We start from the raw sequence: 24018 nt of genomic DNA on the forward strand, positions 1-24018 counted from the left end.
GGTTGGATAATATATTTGGTACAGATCAATGGTGTCAGACATGTATATGGAATGTATGTTGTCCTTGTTGAGGTTGACCTGTATGAAAATGTGTATCCATGACTATATTATTTTTTGTTTATGGAGGAAGCAGAGCATTTCTGACAGTTAGGCTTGTGTGTGTGAGAGAGGGACCTTTCATAGCTTAACTTGTCCCAGAGCAGCTGCATGAGGTCTCACAGCTTAATTTTTATTTTATTTTATTTTATTTTGACAGCTTAACTTTAAATCTTTGGGAGGAAGGATCTTTCATTCAGTCAACAAATATTTATCTAATAACTTCTTAATAAATGGTCCTGTCTTAGGCTGAGAATAATCAAGGTGATCCTGTTGAAACAACCTGAGTACATATGAAGGGGGACTTGTCTTGACAGAGATACATATTAACTTGAGCGAGGCAAACAAGTCAGTGTGGAATTGAAACTAGAAAACCTTCCTAAAAAAATCTACGGTTTGGAGGGTATTTAGATCTTCCAGACATTTTAATATGGAAGGATAGAAGTGTATTTAATTAAGACTCTTAACAGGGTAGGTAGCCAGGTTGTGATAGAGTGTGTCATCTTTTGCTTTTTTTTTTTTTTTTTGCATTTATGAATAAACTATTTGGGGGACCTTGGAATTGTTTTTATATGTGTCTATGGATATTGAAACTTTGGCTAGGCTGAAGGAATTCTTAGAAAGGCTAATTTTATAGTAAGGATCTCCTTTATGAATATGACTTGAATAAAGCCAGCTTAATTTTATTTCTCTGGAAATTTGAATTTTTTGATGTGCTAGATCAGTGGTTCTTAAAGTTTTTTGGAACACTTACCCTTCTGAGGATCTGGTGTAAGACCCTTGCTCACTGTAGAAAATGAGCATAAGAACAATCACACAAGTTATGCATACAATTTCGGGAATTTACATTGTAATGAAATAGAACCAATTTATATTCAGGTTTCATTTGAAAGCCTTTTTTTTTCTAGTTTTGTTTGGGAGTGAGTATGCTGGTATGAGTTGAAAAGATGAAAGATTCTGTGACTTTATTTGAGCATGCTGACAGTAAGGAGAACTTGAAGATCCATGTTTTTTAATTATTTTATTTCCTTGCGTACTTATTTCTGCAGTGTTAGTATGTGATTCTGAATTAGGTGTTAAGAGAATATAATATAGCACAATTGTTTATAAATTTATTCTTTTTAGTTATCTTTTTATTTTCAAACATATCTTTCCAGTTTTATATTGGAAATGAGATGTTTTGAGGCTCATTTTTTGAAGTTTATCTTAGTTATAACAAATATTGAGTTAATTTGATTCAGGGAACACAAAGATGAATAATGTATGGCCTCTACCCTGGAAGGGATTCTCATCCAGTTGAAGCTATGAATTGTATGATGGTAGGGACTTTCAAAAGGGCAAGGAGGAGGGAAGCATATTCCTAGGAGTTAAGGTTTCATGACTTAATTGCAGAGTTTTTGCCACTACTTATTCTTAGGAAGCTATAAAGTTTTCATACTTTTTATGCAACTTTGTAGCTAAAAAATGTGCTTTGATATTGAATGATTGATAATTTGATGTTTTGGGATTGAGGAACTCTAGTTTGAAAAGTAGGCAGACATTGGTTGCATTCCTTATCTTGTTTTGGTTATATTTCCATAGTAAGTTTATGTAAAAAAGTTTAAAAAATATTTTCATTGATTTCAGAGAGGAAGGGAGAGGGAGAGAGAGGTAGAAACATCAGTGATGAGAGAGAATCATTGATTGGCTGCCTCCTGCATGCTCCAGCCGGCAACCTGTGCTTGTGCCCTGTCTGAGAATTGAACTGTGACCTCATAGGTCTGTGATCAACCACTGAGCTATGCTGGTCCGGCTAAAAAATGTCTTAATGTCGTATTTGGATATACATGCATCTAGAAAACACTTCTGGGGGTAAAATCCAGTAGTTATTTCACAGACTACCCATGAATCTAGTGCTAGAAATTAAAAATAATTACTGAATTTTTAAAAGAAAACAGGTTTTTAGAAAGGTGTTTCAATAGGACAGATTATAGGATTCTGCAAGATAATGGAGAGAGATCTTAAGAAAAATGTTCTGATTGTCTCATCTTTATCGTCACAGTCTCTGTGTAAGAATGTTATGTAAGTTTGTGAAAAGTTTAAAGTCAGTGTTCATTAACATACATTTCATTTTAAAATTTAAAAGAATGTACAGAAGTGAGTAATTTTTTTGTCAATGCCTGTTTTCAAACTGATGACCATTCTTGTCCATGCACTACTGATAACACGAAGCAGTGGAATCGCAAACATCAAGAATCATTTTGTTCAGAATTTGTGTGCCTTCGTCAACTGTTGGTTTTATAGTGTAAACTTTATTTTTTATGTATCCCCTTTTGAAAAAGTCTAGTGGCACTTTAGGATGAGTTTTCTTTGTTCAAAACTTAGTCTGGCTTTCACCCATTATTTCAAATCAGTTAAACCTGAAAAGGAGTGAAAATTAAGTGAGTTATCAGCTGTTAAAGTGTGTATACAACCTATATATCTGTGCATTTAGATACATATGTATATAGTCTCTTCTAGTATGAGATACTTCACAAAAATAATGCTTGTAATAATAACAAAAAATTCTTCAGGATCTTTAACGATCAAGAATGGAAAATAATTGCTCAGCCAGCGTGGCTCTGTGGTTGAGCATCAAACTATGAACTAGGAGGTCACGGTTCAATTCCCAGTCAGGGCACATGCCCAGGTTGCGGGCTTGATCCCCAGTGTGGGGATATGCAGGAGGCAGCCAGTCAGTGATTCTCTGTCATTGATGTTTCTATCACTCTCCTTCTCCCTTCCTCTCTGAAATCAATTAAATTTCTTTTAAAGAAAAAAAAAATAACAAAGAATGGAAATCAAATTTTCTGTCCTTGAGTTGTATTTTAAAGTACAGACTATAACTTCCCTATATCTTTTTAAAAAAATGAATTTATTGGGGTGATACTGGCTAACAAAATTATACAGGCTTCAGGGGCACAGCTCTACAAAACATCATCTGTACATGATATTGTGTGTTCACCATCCCAAGTCTCTGTCCATCCATAACTTATATATTTTGCTAGGAACTGTGTCTTTATAGAATTAGTAGTACTACTTGAGGCTTTATTCTAAGTCTTTCTCTCTATACTCTATCAATAAAGAATTGGACACATTCAATCCTGTCCAAAATGATCTGCCTACAAACAGTAGAGAAGTTTTACCATACGTGTAGGTGGTATGTCTCCAGTTAACAATTTCATATTGCTATTTAAGTTATGTGTGTTGTTATGAATCTTTTAAGGTTACTGAAATCCACTGTGAGGTATATTTTGTGTCTGTCTTTTCAGAGCATGAGCTATCTTAAGCCTGGCTACCATAGGAGAGGGAAGTTAAAACAGTTTTTGTTTTATTTTGAGCTATATTTTAGGGTGGTTTTTTTTTTTCCCTTTAAATTACTTTGAGTATGTTTTTTTTTTTGTTTATATTCTTTTGTATGTAGAGGTTAGATTTTCATACTTATGATTTGTCATATTAGTTAATTATAACTTTCATTTTTACATTTCATGTTTTAGAAATCACTTTTTTAGTAACTGCCTCATTGGGGGTGTTGATGGGCAGTGTGATGTTGACACATCATAAATTATGGCTTCAAGTAATGACAGAAATTTACCTAATAACCTTATTGCTATTTCAGAGTTGAACATCCATTTGAATAATATAAAATTTTATTTTTAGCATTAATTATTTTTGCTTTTTATAGTTTTTAGTCATTTGCTCTCAGACACACGCAAGTTGATGACAGGATTGTATACTTTTCCCCCCATTTAATTGTGTTGATTTTTTAAATGTGGAACATTTCAAGCATATATGGAGATAAAGAGAATGGTATAATGAGCTTTCATGTATTCAACATCCAGCTTGAATATTTTTGAATACCCAGTTATCACACTATCTCCCTTTTCACCCCTTTGATTATTTTAAGCAAATCTTCCAGACATAATTCATCAGTAAATATTCCAGTGTACATTCATTTTACTTTTAAATGGGAAATTATTTCTTCATAGTTAGTGTTATATAACTTTTAAAATAAAGTATATAATGATAATTGGAACTAAACTACTTATAACAAATATTTCTAATTTATATTACCTGTCAATAGAGATTTCCTATGCAGAATAAGAAGAAATGAGCTGAATAGAATTTCACTTCACTGCTTTTAGATGTTTGCACTGAAAAATACAACTTAGTTTCTATGTTTGCCCAAAAAGCTTATAATGTTTTACAGGTTTTTTAGTTTTGTTTTGTTTTTAGTCATGATGACAAGATACTAAAAACAGAAACATTTTCTAATTCCTCTTAGTTTCTCTTGATTTTCTAACTGGATACAATTACCACAAAGAAATCAGATGATACTGGTGATGTTGAACAGGAGCTGAAATTGCTTTAAAATCAACTTGATACTTAAAGAGAATAAAATACACATTATTTTGAAATTCTGATTATGGACATTTGAAAATCTAAACCATTTTTTAAGTTGCTAAATACAGAATATGGTTATGATGATGAGTAGAAACACTGTAAAAAAATAAATATTCCTATTGAGTTACTAAAATGAATCAGAGTATAGAGATTTGAAGTGGTTGCTAGTAAAATAGAATTTATATATGTCTGTATATATATCCTTTTCATCCACAAATGAGAGTTATAATTCAGATGAATGTGAATTCCATCATTAGTGACATTTTGGTTAACTTATCTTTTGTTACATATTATGTTACTAGAGGCCCATTGCATGAAGATTCGTGCAGTAGGCCTTCCTTCACCTGGCTGCCGGCACTGGTTTTCCTCCAGCACCCGGGACCCAGGCCTTGGCTCTGGCTGCTGCCTTCTGCCTTGGCTTCCGCTGGAGTCTTCGCTGACTCCGGCCTGAGTCTGCAGGCTTTGCCGCTCCTGTAGCTCCCTCCGCCACCTCCCCCCCTCTCCCCCCCCCCCCGCCCTCCCCCTCATAGCAGGCATCCTGCCCCACCTGGCCGCTCCCACACCTGGAGCGGCTGGGGGGCGGGGCCACCACCATCTTTGTCCTGCTTATTTGCATATTCCCTCCTGATTGGCTGGTGGGCATTGTGAGGTACAATAATTTACATATTTCTATTTTATTAGTGTAGATAATTCCACATTAGGTAAATCATGAATCTTTGATTTAATCTTTCTGTTTTACAGTTATATCTTTTCTACACTTCTCATTTAGGTTTTAAAAAATACGTTTTTATTGATTTCAGAGAGGAAAGGAGAGGGAGAGAGAGAAACATCAATAATGAGAGAGAATCCCTGATTGCCTGCCTTCTACATGCCCCCCCTACTAGACATCGAGCCTGCAACCCAGAGATGTACCCTGACCAAGAATTGAACAGTGACCTCCTGATTCATAGGTTGACACTCAAACACTGAGCCACACTGGTCTGGCCTATGCCTTTTAACAGAAGGAATATTTATTATTTCATTCAACAAGTTTTAATTGTATGCTTTATGCCATTCTAAACCCAGGGGATACAGCAGTAAATAAAACAGTCAAAAATCACTGTCCTCATAACACTCACTTTCCAATAAGATAAATATTAAATAAATGAATATGATGTCAAAGTATTTTGGTGATAGTGTTACAAATGAAATGTAGTCAAGGTAAGTAATTTAGGTGCTTAGGGAAGTACTTTGAAGCAGTAATATTTGAGCAGCGACCTGAATGATATGAAGGACCTCATACAGCTATCTGGGGCATGAGCATAAGCCCTGATGGCGGAACGACTGGTCACTATGACGCACACTGACCACCAGGAGGCAGGTGCTCAATGCAGGAGCTGCCACCCTGGTGGTCAGTGCACTCACACAGGGGGAGCGCCGCTCAGCCAGAAGCAGGCTCATGGTTGGCGAGCTCGGTGGCAGTGGTTGGAGCCTCTCCTGTCTCTGTGGCAGTGCTAAAGATGTCCGACAGCTTAGGCCCGTTCCCCGCCATCAGTTGGACATCCCCTTAGGGCTCCTGGAATGCGAGAGGGTGCAGGCTGGGCTGAAAGACAACCCCCCCCCCCCCCACACACACAGTGTACAAATTTCATGCACTGGGCCTCTAGTGTTTAAGAATAGGAAAGAACTGAAATAATAAACTAGGTGAGGAAAAATGATAGGAAATAGGTAGGAGAGGTAGCCAGATATTAGATAATATAGGGCCTTATAAGACTTGACTGTCAAGTGTATATGTTTTATTCTAGATTTGATAGGAAGCTAGCTATTGGAAGATTTTGAACAGGGAAGTAACTTGATCTAATATATATACACTTTGAAAGGCAAGTGATGTTACTAGAGTGGACAGAAGACCATTGTGATACCTGAGGAAATAGATGATTGTGAGTTGAACCTAGGGTGTTATCAGGGAGATGGATTTGGGATATATATATATTTTAATATAGTGGGGATGATAACTTGTATTGGATGTGGGATCTGAGTAAAAGAGTAGTCACAAATGACCCCAGCCCTAACCAGCATGGTACAGTGGTTAGAGCGTCAGCCTGGGCATTGCAGGGTGTCGGGTTCAATTCCCAGTCAAGGGCACTTACCTGGGTTGCATGTTTGTTCCCCACCCCATTCGGGGTGAGTGTGGGAGGCAACCAATCGATGTGTCTCTCTCACACATTGATTTTTTTTTTTCTCTCCTTCCCTCCCACTCTCTAAAATCAATGGGAAAAATACCCTCGGGTAAGGATTAACAACAACAAATCAGTGGAAAAAAGATCCTCCTTTGGTGAGGATTAAAATAAAAATTAAATGAGTTCACCCAGCCAGTGTGGCTCAGGGGTTGAGTGTCGATTTGTGAACCAGGAGATCACGGTTCAATGGTTCAATTCCCGGTCGGGGCGCCCGGGTTGTGGTCGTTTTTTTGTTTGTTTGTTTGTTTTTTAATATATATATTGTTTCAGGGAGGAAGGGAGAGTGGGGGAGAGAGAGAGAGAGAGAGAGAGAGAGAGAGAGAAACATCAATGCGCCTTTGACCGGAATCAAACCCGGGACTCTTCAGTCCGCAGGTCGACGTTCTACCCACTGAGCCAAACCAAACCGGCTAGGGCATGGGTTGTAGTCTTGATCCCCAGTAGTGGGTGTGCAGGAGGCAGCCGATCAATGATTCTCATCATTGATGTTTCTATCTCTCCCTCTCTGAAATCAATAAGAATATATCTAAATCTATATAAAATCAATGACATCAATGAGAGCCTTAAAAGTTGGATGCTATTTACTGAAATTAGGAACACTGGGAGAAGCAAGTTGCGGGTGTGAAACAACTAATCTGATTTGGCTATACTGACTTGAGTTTTCTATTAAGTGTTTCAGGTTTCGACATTGAATAGGTAGTTGGATGTATAAATTTGGGAGTTCATCATTGTAGAGTTGGTATTGAGAACCATAGAACTTGATGATATAACCTGGGGAGGTGAAGTTATTGGACTGAATTGTGAGAGATTGTTTTTGTTTTGTTTTTTAATTTTTTTAAAATAAATCTTTATTCAGATTATTACAGGTGTTCCTCTTTTTTTTCCCCCATAGCTCCCCTCCACCTGATTCCCCACCCCACCCCATGCCCTTACCCCCCGCCACTGTCTTCATCCATAGGTGTAAGATTTTTGTCCAATCTCTTCCCGCACCCCTCACACCCCCTTCCCCCTGAGAATTGTCAGTCCACTCCCTTTCTATGTCCCTGATTCTATTATATTCACCAGTCCATTCTGTTCTTCAGATTTTTTATTCACTTGATTTTTAAAAAAAATATATTTTATTGATATTTTACAGAGAGGAAGGGAGAGGGATAGAGAGTTAGACACATCGATGAGAGAGAAACATTGATCAGCTGCCTCCTGCACACCTCCCACTGGGGATGTGCCCGCAACCAAGGTACATGCCCTTGACCGGAATCGAACCTGGGACCCTTCAGTCCGCAGGCCTATGCTGTATCCACTGAGCCAAACCGGTTTCGGCTCACTTGATTTTTAGATTCACTTGTTGGTAGGTATGTATTTGATGTCATTTTGTTGTTCATAATTTTTATCTTTACCTTTTTCTTCTTCTTCCTCTTCTTAAAGAATACCCTTCAGCATTTCATGTAATCCTGGTTTGGTGGTGATGAACTCCTTTAGCTTTTTCTTATCTGTGAAGCTCTTTATCTGACCTTCAATTCTGAATGATAGCTTTGCTGGGTAGACTAATCTTGGTTGTAGGTTCTTGCTGTTCATCACTTTGAATATTTCTTGCCACTCCCTTCTGGCCTGCATAGTTTCTGCCGAGAAATCAGCTGACAGTCGTATGGGTACTCCCTTGTAGGTAACTAACCGTTTTTCTCTTGCTGCTTTCAAGATTCTCTCTTTGTCTTTTGCCCTTGGCATTTTAATTATGATGTGTCTTGGTGTGGTCCTCTTTGGATTCCTCTTGTATGGGGTTCTGTGCACTTCCTGGACTTGTAAGTCTATTTCTTTCACCAGGTAGGGAAAGTTTTCTGTCATTATTTCTTCTAATAGGTTTTCAATATTTTGCTCTCTCTCTTCTTCTGGCACCCCAAAAATTCGGATGTTGGTACGCTTAAAGTTGTCCCTGAGGCTCCTTACACTATCTTCATATTTTTGGATTCTTTTTTCTTTTTGTTTTTGTGGTTGGATGTTTTTTGTTTCCTCATATTTCAGATCTTTGGTTTGATTCTTGGGGTCCTTTGATCTACAGTTGAATTTCTGTATATTCTTTTTTTTTTTTTTTTAAATATATTTTATTGATATTTCACAGAGAGGAAGGGAGAGGGATAGAGAGCTAGAAACATCGATGAGATAGAAACATCGATCAGCTGCCTCCTGCACACCTCCCACTGAGGATGTGCCCGCAACCAAGGTACATGCCCTTGACCAGAATCGAACCCGGGTCCTTTCAGTCCGCAGGCCGACGCTCTATCCACTGAGCCAAACCGGTTTCGGCTCTGTATATTCTTTATTTCAGACAGTGTATACTTAATTTCTGACTGGTCCTTTTCCATTTTTTTGGTATTTTCATTAAGATCCTTAAAGGTCTCACTAAGTTCCTCAGCGGTTTTTAGAAGATTCTTGAGTAACCTTATAAATGTGGTTCTGAATTCTATGTCGTCCAGTAGTTTGCTTTCCTCCATTTCTTTCATTTGTGACATGTTTCTTTGTCTCCGCATTTAGGCTGCTTCCCTGTGTTGATGGAGTGGCTTTGTGTGGCAGGTGACCTATAGGGGCCAGTAGCTCAGCCTCCCCAATCACCTGAGGTGGACGCCTTTGGTACACCCCTTTGTGGGCTGAGTGAAAAGTCTTGGTGTAGTTAAGCCTTGATTGCTGTTGGTACACTGGGAGGAATTGACCTCCAGGCCAATTGGCTGTGAGGACCCTCTGTGTCTATAATGGAAGAACTGCTGCGCTGGAGACACGCTTATGGTGCAGGACTTGTTTCAGTGGGGCTTTGGTGCTCACTGAGTCTGCCTCTTGAATGTGTCACTTATGGATGTGAGGAGTTGAAATCTGGTGTCTCACACTGACCACTAGGTACACTGGCTTCTGGATCTCCAATGGGGTGCAGGTCAGCTACTGTCTGAGGCCACCCAGCAGGAGCTGCAGCGAGAACTACAGTTTTCTCCTCTTTGCTTGGGGTTTGGAGGTTTTGGAGCTGTCTGACCCGGGCTGCAAGTTTGCTAGGTTAAGCTGTGATAGGGCAGGCCATTCATATGCTAAAGCTGCTGCTTGGAGCTTGGGTGGGTTTGTAGATTGTGCAGGGCGGGGTCTCAGGGCGTCAGTAGGCTAGGGCATGGCAAACAGCGATGGCTGCCAGTTAGCCGGCTCTGTGTCTCCGACCGCGTCCCCGCGTCTTGCGCCCCAGTGCAATAAACAATTATTCCTGCGCGCAGTCCTGCAAGCAAGCCACTCTCACTTTCCGACCCGATGGCAGACAGTCCAGCTTCTCCCCGTAGGAGTTTGGGTCCCCCGCGTCTCCCCAGAAACTGGAGTTCGGAGTAATCGGGAGCTTATCTCCCTTTGGGTTGAAAAAAGCAGCGCTCCCTGTCGCCTGCTGCCAGCCTGATATGCGTGCCTGCGTACCTCAGCTTTTCAGCGCTTGTGCACGTCTCACTGCTCTTTTCTCTTTCCTTCTAGTTGTAGAACTTCCACTCAGCCAGCTTTCCTGTGGTTCTGGGTGATAGACATTTTGTCTTTTAGTTGTAGTTTTGAAATTGTTGTGTGAGGCAGCAGTTTAGGTGTTTACCTATGCCGCCATCTTGGATCCTCCTCTGTGAGATATTGTTGACACTTGGAAGAATTTAGTCAAGAATGATGGGACTGAAAGATGAATTATTCAATTAAAAATGGACGAAAGACCTAAATAGATACTTCTCCAGAGAGGACCAGATGGCCAATAGACATATGAAAAAATACTCAACTAATCATCACAGAGATGCAAATTAAAATTATAATTAGGTATTATCTCACACCTGCCAGAATGGCTATCAATAAATCAGCAAACAACAAGTGCTGGCAAGGATGTGGAGAAAAGGGAACACTAGTACGCTGCTGGTGGGAATGCAGACTATTGCAACCACTATGGAAAGCAGTATGGAGTTTCCTAAAAAAATTTACAAATGGAACTGCCATTTGACCAGTGATCCCACTTCTAGGAAAATATACTAAGAATCCCAGAGCACCCCTATGTTCATAGTAGCATTCTTTACAATAGCTAAGATTTGGAAATAGCCCAAGTGTCCATCAATATAGTTTTCTGAATAATGCTCTTAAGAGGATCCCAGGGATAGGACTTAGTCCTCAAGTGATGGGATTGGTAGTAGAGACAATTTATATATAACTAGAGGCCTGTTGCACGAAGAGATTTGTGCAATAGGCCTGCCTTCCCTTGGCTTCCAGCACCGGTTTTCCTCTGGCACCTGGGACCCAGGCCTTCCCTCCGGCCAGAGTCTGCCTTCTTGTCTTTGCTGCAGACTCCAGCTGGAGTCTGCCATCTTCGCTGCAGACTGCTGTCTTTGTCTTTATCTTTGCTGCAGACTCTGGAGTCTGCAGTCTTAGTCTTCACTGTGGCCAGAGTGCCGCTCCTGTAAATCCCTTCACCCCCCCCCCCCCCCCAGCCTCCCCATAGCAGGCGTCCTGCCCCTCCCGGCCACTCAGGCACCTGGAGCAGCTGGGCGGCTGTCATCTTTCTCCTTCTAATTTGCATATTCCCTCCTGATTGGCTGGTGAGTGTAGCGGAGTGATGGTTAATTTGCATGTTTCTCTTTTATTAGTGTAGATGATAGGAAGGAAAACAGGTACAGGCAGGTGTGTACAATACAGTGGGAGCTTGTGGCCGTTTTCTTTTGATTGTTTCTATTGCCATCATCAGATTGGAAGCAAAATCAATGAGCGGAGATGATATGAAGTAGCTTCTAGGAGAGTGGTGGTGGAGTGAATAGATTATGGGAATGTGTTACAACTCTAAGGGCCACTTGAGATTAGTGGTCAGGAATATAAAGTGAGATTAGTGAACATTGTTTTTCTTAGACTCGTTTTGATGGTACAGAACTAGAAGAGGTATTAAGATATGATTTGAAAGCTATTACTAGTGCAGTATAAGATATTTTAGTAAGTTTACAGAAAACCATTTGTATGAAATACAGTTAAAATACAATTAAAAACATAGATTTCTCATAACAAGATGAAATCATGGTAAAAACAAAAAACAAACAAAAAGGAGAAACATTTTCTGCATGCCAAACATGTTAGAAGCTATAGGGGCCTTAAAACTCCTTCCTTTCTTCCTTCTACTACTTATTGGGTATTAATATATATGATATTCATTGTTCCAGGTGCTGGGGATGTAGTGAACAAGCCAGAAGAGTTTCCTACCCACATCAAGCTTACATTTTTCAAAAATATTTTTTTTATTGATTTCAGAGAGGAAGGGAGAGGGAGAGATAGAAACATCAGCGATGAGAGAGAATCATTGATCGATTGCCTCCTGCATGCCCCACACTGGGGGATAGAGCCCGCAACCAGGGCATGTGCTCTGACCGGGAATCAAACTGTGACCTCCTGATTAATTAGGAACACTGGGAGAAGCAAGTTGTGGGTGTGAAACAACTAATGGAACTTTCTAAGGTCAATGCTCAACCACTGAGCTATGCTGGCCCGGCCGGGCTTACATTTTAATTATAGTCTTTTTGGGAAAGCAGCTGATAAATGTGGAACAAGAATAAAAAATTACCCAGATTGTGATCCAATATGGTCAGTAGGTATTAAGGGAAGAATCAGATCAGTGCAAGGCTTCCATATAGGTCTGAGAACATAGATCAGTAATTCATTATCCAAAAGTTTTTTTGATGCTTTTAGAAAGATAATACAATATAGATTAGGTTATTTCATGTCCACTGTGGTGTTTAGAGTATCATTCCTTAATGAACACCTTAATATTTCACCATGAAATGTATGACTAATCACAGAAATTGTGGTAATTAATACAAAAATGGATCTAGATCAGGTCATAGCAGGTTTTATTATTAGTGAATTATGCAAATACTTTCAATTTTTAGACTTGAATTTCAGGATTGTGCACCCATCACGGAGAAGATAGGACTTTGTACATTTAAAGGGAAAGAAAACACATGGCACAGAAACAGAAATGAACACGATTTGTTAGGGACAGGAAAGCAAACTGAATTGACTAAAACAGAGATTGTGTGTTGGGAAGTAAGGATAAACAAGTTTGAATAGTTAGAGCCAAATTATGTAAAGCTTTGAGTGCTGTTGAAGACAGCAAAGAATTGTCAGAATGAACTGATTGGAAGATTATTTTTTCAGCTGTTTGTGTGAAAGAATAGAGTGGGAACAAATAAAAGTTTTAGTCAGTTGGCCAATATTTGTTGAGTAACTACTTAAAAAGCTGCTGCTACTACTAGTATTGATAGTACTGTAATAAGAATAAATAGTTGATACCTTTTATGTGCCAATCATTTGGGCTATACACTTTACCTAAATTCCTTACAGGAGTTACAAAACAATTCTATCATATGGTCTTTGACCTTAAGAATCTTACAATCTTGTTGGGGAAAAAATGTCTTAAGGCACATAGTTTAAACTACAAAATATTCTACTTCATAAATGGAACTTTCTAAGGGATATGATATTCTTCTTTTTCCAGATAGTAGTGCTGGATCTTGTTTTGGATATATGCTTGAAATGAAGACTAGCCTATCAATCCTTAAGAATAGTGAAGTGGATTGTTTTGGTTTTATATTTACTAGTCAGCCTCCTGATTATAATATGGTAATCTAGTTTCTTGAGGATCTGTACTTTTGAGAAGGGGCTTGCCCTGTGTAGATTATTCAAATTTTCAACGAGGGTGTACCTCATCTACTCTAAAATAAATTGGCATGCTGATTTAAAAATATTTTATGAATTTGGGGAATTAAAGCATGCAAACTGACTACTATTTGCTATTAGGAAAACCTGTAAAAATAAATTTCTGATTTTCAAAGTTTTTATAACAATTGTTATAAATTATTTGTGTGATCAGTTGTTTAACTTTTGTCTTTCTTATTAAAATATAAGGCTTGTAAGTTTAGGAACTGGATCTGTTTTGTTGAATACTGTACTTCCAGGGTATTGTACATGATAGATGCTCAGAAATATTTTTGAATGAATCCAGAGTTGAATTGTACAACAGAGATAATTTTAGCCTAAGAGTTCTAATGTAAAAAGTTTGATAACTGCTTATAAAATAAGGTTGGAGCACTGAAACCAGCCAAAAATGATTCTTTTACCCTTAGTGAAATTGATTTTATTCAACTAATATGTAGAAATATATTCCTTGAAACTGAGGAGTGATAAAATACATGAAATTATTTTTAACTTCGGCTTGTTTTTATAGAAGCTTTTTGGTTGAGTTATAACAGTGGTTCTTTTAAAAAATATATATTTTATTGATTTTTTTTACAGGGAGGAAGGGAGAGGGATAGATAGTTAGAAACATCAGTGAGAGAGAAACATCGATCAGCTGCCTCCTGCACACCCCTTGCTGGGGATGTGCCCGCAACCAAGGTACATGTCCTTGACCGGAATCGAACCTGGGACCCTTCAGTCCACAGGCCGATGCTCTATCCACTGAGCCAAACCGGTTAGGGCTATAACAGTGGTTCTTAAACATTGATTTGCACTGTGCCACTCAGCTTGTTTATGATATCTGTAGAATAATAAACTTATTCTGAAATTTTAAATCTAATCATAACTAAATGAATTTAAATTCATTTTGAACTACGTTTTTATTTGTTTCAACTGTGATTCTGTGTTCTTCTGACTAACTTGTTCCCCTCCTCCCCCCAGTATTCATTTCTCACATTACTTCTACTCTGATAAATTTTTGTTATGGTCTGTCCTGCAGAGAAAGAGATGCTGGTTGCAAGTTTTGGAGATACCTGTTTTTTATGGAACACAGTTCTGTAAAATATTCATAGGATTCCTTGGCAATAACATACACTTGGTGATGGACCTTAGAAATACTGCTATGTTAGGATTGGGTTCTGATTCCGAAGGATTTTCAAGAAAGAGTCCCTCTGCCATCAATACTGGAACACTGGTCAGCAATAGAGAAGTAGAGCTAGAAAACAGCGCAAAGGAGGAAGAGGGCCTTCGCAAATGGAATCGGGAAAGAAACATTGAATCAGGGAAAGATGATGATTTGACTGATGCACAGCAACAGTTTTCAGTGAAAGAAACAAACTTTTCAGAGGGAAATTTAAAATTGAAAATTGGCCTTCAGGCTAAGAGAACTAAAAAACCTCCAAAGAACTTGGAGAACTATATATGTCGACCTGCCATAAAAACGACTATCAAGCACCCAAGGAAAGCACTTAAAAGTGGGAAGATGACAGATGAAAAGAATGAACACTGTCCTTCAAAACGAGTAAGTAGAATTCCCAACAATATGTGGTGACAATATTTGGATTTCTCGATTAATTTTTATCTAAGCTGCATACACTTTCTATGAAGTTTGACTTTAATCTTTGTAAATTATTTCAAAATAGTCTGTTTTATAAGACTAAAATGGAATAGGCTTTGTGACTTGTCAGGAAATGTGAGTGATAGCATTACCATGTATGTATTTGTATTTGTAAAATCATGGCAAATATTTTAAATGGAGTATACCCAGATTCCCGCTTCTAGTGGCATAGTGGAAAGAATACTGGACTTGTTTAGGAAGCCTAGATTTTAATCTTAGGTTCCTGTTTACCAACAGTGTGACTATAGACAAATCAACAGAGAAGAAACTGTGCCTCAAAGATGTTAAATGATTATAATCCTACCTATCTTTTAGGATGATTGTAAGAATCCAGTTCACTAATACCGTATTTGTTGAGACCTTTTGTTAAATGAATTGTTTTATACAAGTACTAGAGGCCTGGTGTGTGAAAATTCATGCAATGGAGGGGGGGTCCCTCAGCCCGGCCTGCCCCCTCTCACGGTCCGCGAGCCCTCAGGGGTGAGAGGCGACGCGACAATCGGGAAGACGACGCCCCATCACACCTCTACTGCTGCCATTTCCGGCAGCGCAAACCTTGGCTGGCCCTGGTTACCTGAGTCTCTGGCGGCCCTGGGCAGCTGGGCAGCCGCCATCCAAGGCTTGCCTGTGCCTCGGGCTGGCCCTGGGCAGCTGGGGGGCTGAGGGGACTGGGGTCTACGGAGGCATGCGTGCAGAGTGGCCGCACGCCTGCCGCCCTGCGGGGCTGGGCGCCGCCATCTTTGAGGGCGGGGCAGTCAATTAGCATATTCCCTCTTTATTAGATAGGATTAACTCTTGTTCCTCATAAGACAAGTTAGTATATTAAAAATTGTCCCCTTGCACTGGCTGGTGTGGTTCAGTTGGTTGGGTATTGTCTTGTCCTATGCACTGAAAGGTTACTGGTTTGATTTCCCGTCAAGGCACATGCCCAGGTTATGGGCTCTATTCCTGGTAGAAGGCATGCAGGAGGCAGCTGATTGATGTTTTCCTCTCATATCAATGTTTCTCCCTTCCTATTTGCCTAAGAATCAATGAAAAAAAAATCTTTAAAAAAAAGAGTTGTCCCCTCTTTCTCGCCAGCTATCCTAATATAATTAATTTTTCTTAACTCTTTTTACTCTGTCTAGTACAGATATTTTTAAAAAATATATATTTTCATTTCAGAGAGGAATGGAGAGGGAGAGATAAGAGATAGATAAAAGCATCAGTGATGAGAGAGTCATTGATCGGCTGTCTCCTGCACACCCCACACTGGGGATCTAGTTCACAACCTGGGCCTGATCTCCTGGTTCATAGGTTGACACTCAGTCACTGAGTCTGTGGTTTCTGAGGGAAGGTATACCTGCAAAACTGCTGGTGATGGGTAGGTATTTATTTGTCTAATAATTACTTTAGCATAGCATTTGAATGTATTAACTACCATCTGAATTAGTTCTTCAGAAATAGTGGAAAGAGCTTGGGGGATAGACTCAGAACAGAATTCAACTACTGGCTTAACTGTACACAGCAATTTGGTTTATTTTATTGTGCCAGTTGTATTTATAATGTGGGACTCTTAATGCCTATCTTAAATGGTTATATAAATAATTAAATTTATATCTAGTATCTGGCTCTTGTGAATGCTCTCTTTTCCTTTTTATAGCCTAAGGTAGGACTTCACAACCTGGGACTCTGAAGGGGTTTGGGTGTGTGTGGTTGCCCTTGGAATATGATAGTGTGTGCAGAATTTTGTGTTTTTGTTTGGATGTATTTTTATATAGCTCCCACCAGCTTCTCCAAAGGATTCATGACTCCAAAAAGATTAAGTATCACTGGCTAAGATGTACTGTTGTGAAGCATGTTGGTAGTCGAAGAAAGCTTGGGGTTTTTATTTATTTTAAAACAAGGCATTACCAAACACATCCAACCCTATCCCCAGCCCCTGATTCACAAAAGTAGTTCAGTTTTTGTCAGTGCTGCTTTTAAAGCAAAATTTATAGTAAAAACATAGAAATACAGATTATGTTTTATCTTGTAATATAATTTTTCTTTCAACAGTTTTCAGAGGGAAAAAACAAGACCCTCTGAAAAAAATATATTACTATCATTTTAATACTCAATGATCATTAACTGTTCATGTAATTTTAAAAAGCTGCTATATTGCCGAAACCGGTTTGGCTCAGTGGATGGAGCGTCGGCCTGCGGACTGAGGGGTCCCGGGTTCGGTTCCGGTCGGGGGCATGTGCCTTGGTTGCGGGCACGTCCCCGGTGGGAGGTGTGCGGGAGGCGGCTGATCGATGTTTCTCATCGATGTTTCTGGCTCTCTGTCCCTCTCCCTTCCTCTCTGTAAAATATCAATAAAGTATATTAAAAAAAAAATAGCTGTTATATTAAGAAGTCAGAGTTTAGGAGATATTTGACACAAATGCACAGATGGTGGATATACTAGTCACTAGAATATTTTACCTATTTTTAGCTAAGCTACATATAATTCTAACATCTGAGAATATATGTGAAGGCAGAAAGATGATCCTAACAATTGCAGAATTCAGTGACTTTCACAGTAAAAGCAAAATTGCTGAGTGTGATTGATTATCCTGTAGCTCCCTGTCTGGTCCTTGATTGCATAGGTAAAGACATACAGAAGACTTGAAGAAATGACAGGGAGATACTGAAAATTGCCAGCCAAAGGCAGAGGAACTTGGTAACTTTTTGAAAAAAATCTGTTTGTTGTTTATGACTATTAGGAATTATCAAACAAGTGAAAATTCTCCTAAACATACTAGGTGAATGTCTTTGTTTCAACTTAAAGAAGGAAATTATCTAAGATAAAAATGAAAAAAATTACAACAATAAAGTTAAGGTTATTGAATTCCTTTAAAAAATGAAAAGAAAATGCTTAAGTACATAATAGGGAAAGGAAGAAGGACCAGGGGGTAGAAAGACTCACATTAGATATCACCCAATTATATGAAATGTTCCCTGAACACTCCCAGAGTTACTCTAACCCCGTGGTCGACAAACTGCGGCTCGCGAGCCACATGCGGCTCTTTGGCCCCTTGAGTGTGGCTCTTGCACAAAATACCACTGCCTGGGCGAGTCTATTTTGAAGAAGTGGCGTTAGAAGAAGTCTAATTTTAAAAATTTGGCTCTCAAAAGAAATTTCAATCGTTGTACTGTTGATATTTGGCTCTGTTGACTAATGAGTTTGCCGACCACTGCTCTAACCTTTGTGCTTTCATTGCATGTATTTACCTGTTTTAACATATATCACATTGTATTGCAATTATTAATTTACTAGAGGCCCGCTGCATGAAAGAGTGCCTTCCTTCCCCTGGCTGCCAGCACCGGCTTCCCTCTGGCACCGGGGACCCGGGCTTCCCTCCCGGTGCCTGCCCAGGACCTGGGCTTCCCTTGCAGCCCAGCTTTGTGGCTTTGTCCGGAAGGTCATCCAGAAGCACATCCGATCTAATTAGCATATTATGCTTTTATTATTCTAGATTTGTTATTCTTTTACTAATGTATGTTTCTTGAGTGTCAGGGTGATCTTAGTTTTTGCATTTCCTGACCGACAAATGCGTATTTTAAAAAACATACTGAGAAAAATACCTCTTATTTTTTCTGTAAGTATTGGTTTAAATTCTGCAGAAGTCTATATTTTTAAATCTTTTTTTCTTATTTTAAGTACCTTTCTCACTCCCTAATGGGACAATTCTCTTTGCTTGTCAGGCTTTTTGTGACACTGTCAATGAGAGCACTAATGAAACATAGAAGGTTAATGTTTTATCTCTCTTCTTTTTTCTCCAATTTTTTTCTCTTTCTGCCTTCTAGAATAGCAGTATTTTTCGAGATTAATCCACTCTTATACCTGATGTCCCTGAAAAGTCATCGTTTATAGTCATTAAAAGAAAAAAAGATAAAGTAGTGTTATTGGTAGTAATGCTATTACCTGTGGTTTTTGCATTAATTTCCTGATAAAGGACAACTTTAGTAAATATCATTAGAAACCCATTCATGGTGAAGATTGCAGTTCTGGAAAAGAAAAACTTTTACATGAAACAAAAACTTTCCTGTAAGTATTTTGTCCCAACACAGTGGTAAACTAAGATATCTATAGTACCTCCATTTAAAAACAACCCCACATTAGATTCTTAGTTTTAAAAAACTAAGTTTTAGATGTCAGACACTTTTGAAAGCATTTAACACGTCTTAGTGACTCATTCACTATAAGGTACCACATGAGCCCAAGTGAAAAATTTTTGTTGTTACTTCTATTGGTGGTATGTTTATCCTGGTGCCTTTTTTTTTTTTTTTAAATGAATTTTTCATGTTTAGTTTCTTTAGGTCTACCCAGAGAATTTGAGGTTTGTTAAATATGGGAGATGGTCACATTTTCTCATCTTACCTATAATACCTTGTGGGTTTGCCATCTATGAATGTAGTCTTTTTTATACCAAATTATAAAAAGATCCAGAAGACAAGCCCACATTTTCCCACTGCTATCTTTCCACTCTCATATTCTTGTTGACAAAAGTTGTTTAAAAAAAAAAAGGGCAATCTGATGGTATATAGGTATCTCCAGAACCTGCTTTGAATGGAGTTCTGTTGCCTTACCTTCATATTGGTTATTTACTTTGGAAGCTGCTTGAGTTAAAGTTATTTTGTAGTAGAGAATTAGAGAACAGTTGGCAAAGAGCCCAGGTTCTCCATGGCAGCAGCTATTACGTAAATTCTGGATCTTCACATTTTAGTAAAGCCTTTTTTTCTCCCTTCACATACACAAAACAGCCAAGGGGGCATCCATGATCTGTCCTAAGCTTTGAAGACAAAACAAGGTGCCATGCCACTCTTTTTCCAAAATAACATTCATTGTGGAAGCATATGCTCCCATAAATGGAGGGGAAAGCAGATCCCTTCCATGCACTGTACAGCCTCTGCTAAAAATATATACCAGGAAGGTTAAAACTGCCATAATTAGTTTCATCAGGTTCATCCTCAATTCTTGCTTTCAGTTTGTATTTGAAACTTCTCTAATCAGCACTGCAGTTGGCTGATTGAGCAGTTCACTTTCTCTTAAAGTGTAGAATGTTAAGGATAATTGTTTAAGTCAGTATTATGGTTTGGTTTAATGGTATATATAATGAGGTATGGTGAACGTGAATATTCCTCATTTCGTTGTTGAACTTGCTAATGGAAAAAGTCATTATTGAACCAAATTGATAGTGGGCAAAGCTGCTTTAGTCCCAGAAAATTAAACCTAAATATTGTCACACTTACTTGCTAATTCACATGCTGCTTTTTCTGGTTTACTGTTCATATCTTTTATTTTATTTTAATGACTGTAAATCACTCCAGAAAAGCTCACATACAGACTGCTCCATAAATGCATATTGATGGTTAATTTTAATTCTAAGATATAGCTACATAGAAATGAATGAAGACTTTTGGGAAGACATCAGAATTAAAGGCCCTATATGATGAGATATCAAAACCTTGAGTTTTTATGAAACTTCATTAATAGGGAGACATGGTTAGATACATGATGAAAGAGAAGTTGTTTCCTATCTAACATCACTGAGTGAGTCAAATTCACTGGGTACATAGTTCTACATTAAAAAAAAACACTTTATTGTTGAGAGTATCACAGATGTCCCCCCCCTCCCCATTACCCCCGTTCATCCAGTTCCCGCCCCGCCCCAGGCCTTCACCACTCTATTGTCTGTGTCCATAGGTATTGCATATCTACACTAATAAAATAGTAAGATGCAAATTGACTGTACCTTTGCGACACCCACCAGCCAATCAGGAGTGAGTATGCAAATTAACTAACAAAGATGTTGGGTTACTTTGCATACACAGGTGCCGAGTGGCCGGGGCGGGGCAGGACACTTGTGTCATTGCCATGGCGACAACGCAGGCATTCCACACCGCCCCAGCCGCTCCGGGTCTCTGGGCAGTGTGGGAAGGCGGAAAGGTGGCTACGGCCAGAGCAAAGGTGGTGCTGGCAGCCAGGGGAAGGAAGGCCCATTCTTGCATGAATCTTCATGCATTGGGCCTCTAGTATGCATATAAATTCTTTGGTTAATCTCGTTCTCCTTCCTTCTGAGATTAGCTAGTCCTGTGGTTGGCAAACTGTGGCTCGCGAGCCACATGCGGCTCTTTGGCCCCTTGAGTGTGGCTCTTGCACAAAATACCACGGCCTGGGCGAATCTATTTTGAAGAAGTGGCGTTAGAAGAAGTTTAAGTTTAAAAAATTTGGCTCTCAAAAGAAATTTCAATCGTTGTACTGTTGATATTTGGCTCTGTTTACTAATGAGTTTGCCAACCACTGAGTTAGTCTATTCCATGTTTCCATGCCTCTGGTTCTATTTTATTCATCAGTCTATTTTGTTCATTAGATTCCTTGTTTATTTTGATTTTTAGATTGAATTATTGATGGATATGCATTTATTGCTATTTTATTGTTAATATTTTTAATATTTTTCCCCTCTTCTTCTTCTTCTTAAAGAATAGCCTTCAATGTTTTATGTAATACTGCTTTGGTGGTGAATAATTCCTTTAGCATTTTCTTGTCTGTGAAGCTTTTTTATCTGATATTCAATTCTAAATGATAGCTTTGTTAGGTAGAGTAATCTTGGTTGTAAGTCCTTGCTTTTTATCACTTTGACTTTTTCTTGCCACTCCCTTCAAAATTTCTGTTGAAAAATCAGGTAACTGTTGTATGGGTGCTCCCTTGTAGGTAACTAACTGCTTTTCTCTTGCTGCTTTTAAGATTCTCTCTTTGTCTTTAACCTTTGGCATGTTAATTATAATGTGTTTTGGTGTGGGCCTCTTATGGTTCCTCTTGTTTGGGGCTCTCTGGGCTTCCTGGACTTGTAAGTCTATTTCTTTCACCAGGTAGGGGAAGTTTTCTGTCATTTCTTCAAGTAGGTTTTCTTTTCTTTTTCTTTATTCTTTTTGTTTGTTTGTTTGTTTGTTAATCCTCACCTGAGGATATTTTTCCATTGATTTTTATTTTTTTAAAATAATTCTTTACTCTTGAGAGAATTACATATGTCCCTCATTTTCTCCCATTGACCCCCTCCAGCCCACCTCCAGCCCCCAGCCCAGGCCTTCACCACAAGTAGGTTTTCATTATCTTGTTCGCTCTCTTCTCCTTCTGGCACCCCCATAATGCGAATGTTGGTACACTTGAAGTTGTCCCAGAGGCTCCTTACACTATCTTCATAATTTTGGATTCTTTTTTTTCTTTTTGCTCTTCTGACTGGATGTTTTTTGCTTCCTCGTATTCCAAATCATTGATTTTGATTCTCAGAATCCTCTACTCGACTGTTGAATCCCTGTAAATTATTCTTTATTTTGGTTAGTGTATGCTTAATTTCTGACTGGTCTTTTTTCATGTCTTTGACATTCTCACTAAGATCCTTGAAAGTCTCATGAAGATCCTTGAGTAACCTGATAACTATGGTTTTGAACTCTGTATCGAGTTGTTTGCTTGATTACATTTCTTTCATTTGTGACATGTTTCTTTGTTTCTGCATTTTGGCTGCTTCCCTGTGTTTGATTCTGTGTACTAGGTATAGCTGCTATGTCTCCTGGAGTTGGTAGAGTGGCTTTGTATAGTAGGTGTGCCCCTGTGTGGGCTGTGTGCACGGTCTTGTTGTAGTTGAGCCTTTATTGCTGTTGGTGTCACTCGGAGGAATTGGCTTACAGGCCAGTTGGCTGTGAGGACCAGCTGCAACTACAGTGGAAGAGCTGCTGTGTAGGAGACAGGACTTGCTTCAGTGGGACTTTGGTGCTCACTGAGTATGCCTCTTTTTTTATTTTTATTTTTAAATTTTTATTGATTTCAGAGAGGAAGGGAGAGGGAGAGAGAGATGGAAACATCAATGAGAGAGAATCATTGACTGGCTGCCTCCTGCACACCCCACGCTGGGGATCAATCGGGCATGTGCCCTTGACCAGAATCAAACCTGGGACCCTTGAGTCCACAGGCTGATGCTCTATCCACTGAGCCAAACCGACCAGGGCTTTTTTTTTTTTTTAATGTATATATATTTTATTGATTTCAGGGAGGAAGGGAGAGGGAGAGGGAGAGAGAGAGAGAGAAACGTCAATGATGATAGAGAATCATAGATTGGCTGCCTTCTGCATGCCCCCTACTGGGGATCGAGCCTGCAACACAGGCATGTGCCCTTGACTGGAATTGAACCTGGGACCTTTTAGTCCACAGGCCAGTGCCCCATCCACTGAGCTAAACCAGCTAGGGCTGAGTTTGACTCTTGAGTGTGTTGCTTGTGTAGCATTGTAATCTGGTGTAGTCTGAAGCTGCACACTGGGTGCACTGGCTCTGGGGCCTCCCAGGAGGTGCAGAATTGGCCACTGCCTGGGACCACCTGGCCTTGCTGCAAAGAGATCTGCAGGTGGCTGCTACTTGTGTTGTGCTTGGAAGTGTCCAGGAAAGGCCAAGCTATGAAGCAGGGCAGGCTGTTGTTTGTGCCGGGCCTTGGACCTCCCTCTTATTGATAGGTATGAGGCATGTTGATGCCAGCTGCTGCTTGTTTCAGAGATTTTAGGGAAGTCTGAAGCCTGAGCCAGAACAGGCCATTCATATGGAAAAGCCACTTCAAACAGCTTAGGTGGGGCTGCAAGTTGGGTGGGGTGGGGTCTCAGGGAATCAGCAGATTGGAGTGAACAGTGTGAGCCAGTTTGATGGAGACTCAGATATGGCACCTGCCAGTTAGCTCTTCCACAGGTGAGTTCTCAGCATAGGAACAGTGAACACTTTGAGCACCGCTACGAGAAAGCCACCCCCAAGTTCTTGATCTGATGCTAGACAATCCAGTTCCTCCCCTTATGTCCCTAGATCCTGCCCCCACCAAGCTGCTGTCCCACTGCTGGAGCTTAGAGGGAGTAAGTCCGTGCGCT

At 39.5% G+C, this 24018-nt stretch overlaps 1 protein-coding gene across 3 annotated transcripts in view; it reads left to right on the forward strand.

The window, feature by feature from the left end:
• Window positions 1-24018, forward strand: part of ASH1L (ASH1 like histone lysine methyltransferase) — a 136602-nt gene that overhangs the window by 1992 nt on the left and 110592 nt on the right. For all 3 annotated transcript variants that reach the window (XM_080649290.1, XM_080649292.1, XM_080649291.1), the window contains exon 3: window positions 14494-15015. In XM_080649290.1, coding sequence (XP_080505416.1) covers window positions 14596-15015 — 420 coding nt within the window. In that variant the 5' untranslated portion in view covers window positions 14494-14595. The remainder of the gene's footprint in view (window positions 1-14493; window positions 15016-24018) is intronic.

The sequence above is a fragment of the Plecotus auritus genome (genome assembly GCF_963455305.1).
Source record: "Plecotus auritus genome assembly, chromosome: 12".
Taxonomy (NCBI): domain Eukaryota; kingdom Metazoa; phylum Chordata; class Mammalia; order Chiroptera; family Vespertilionidae; genus Plecotus; species Plecotus auritus.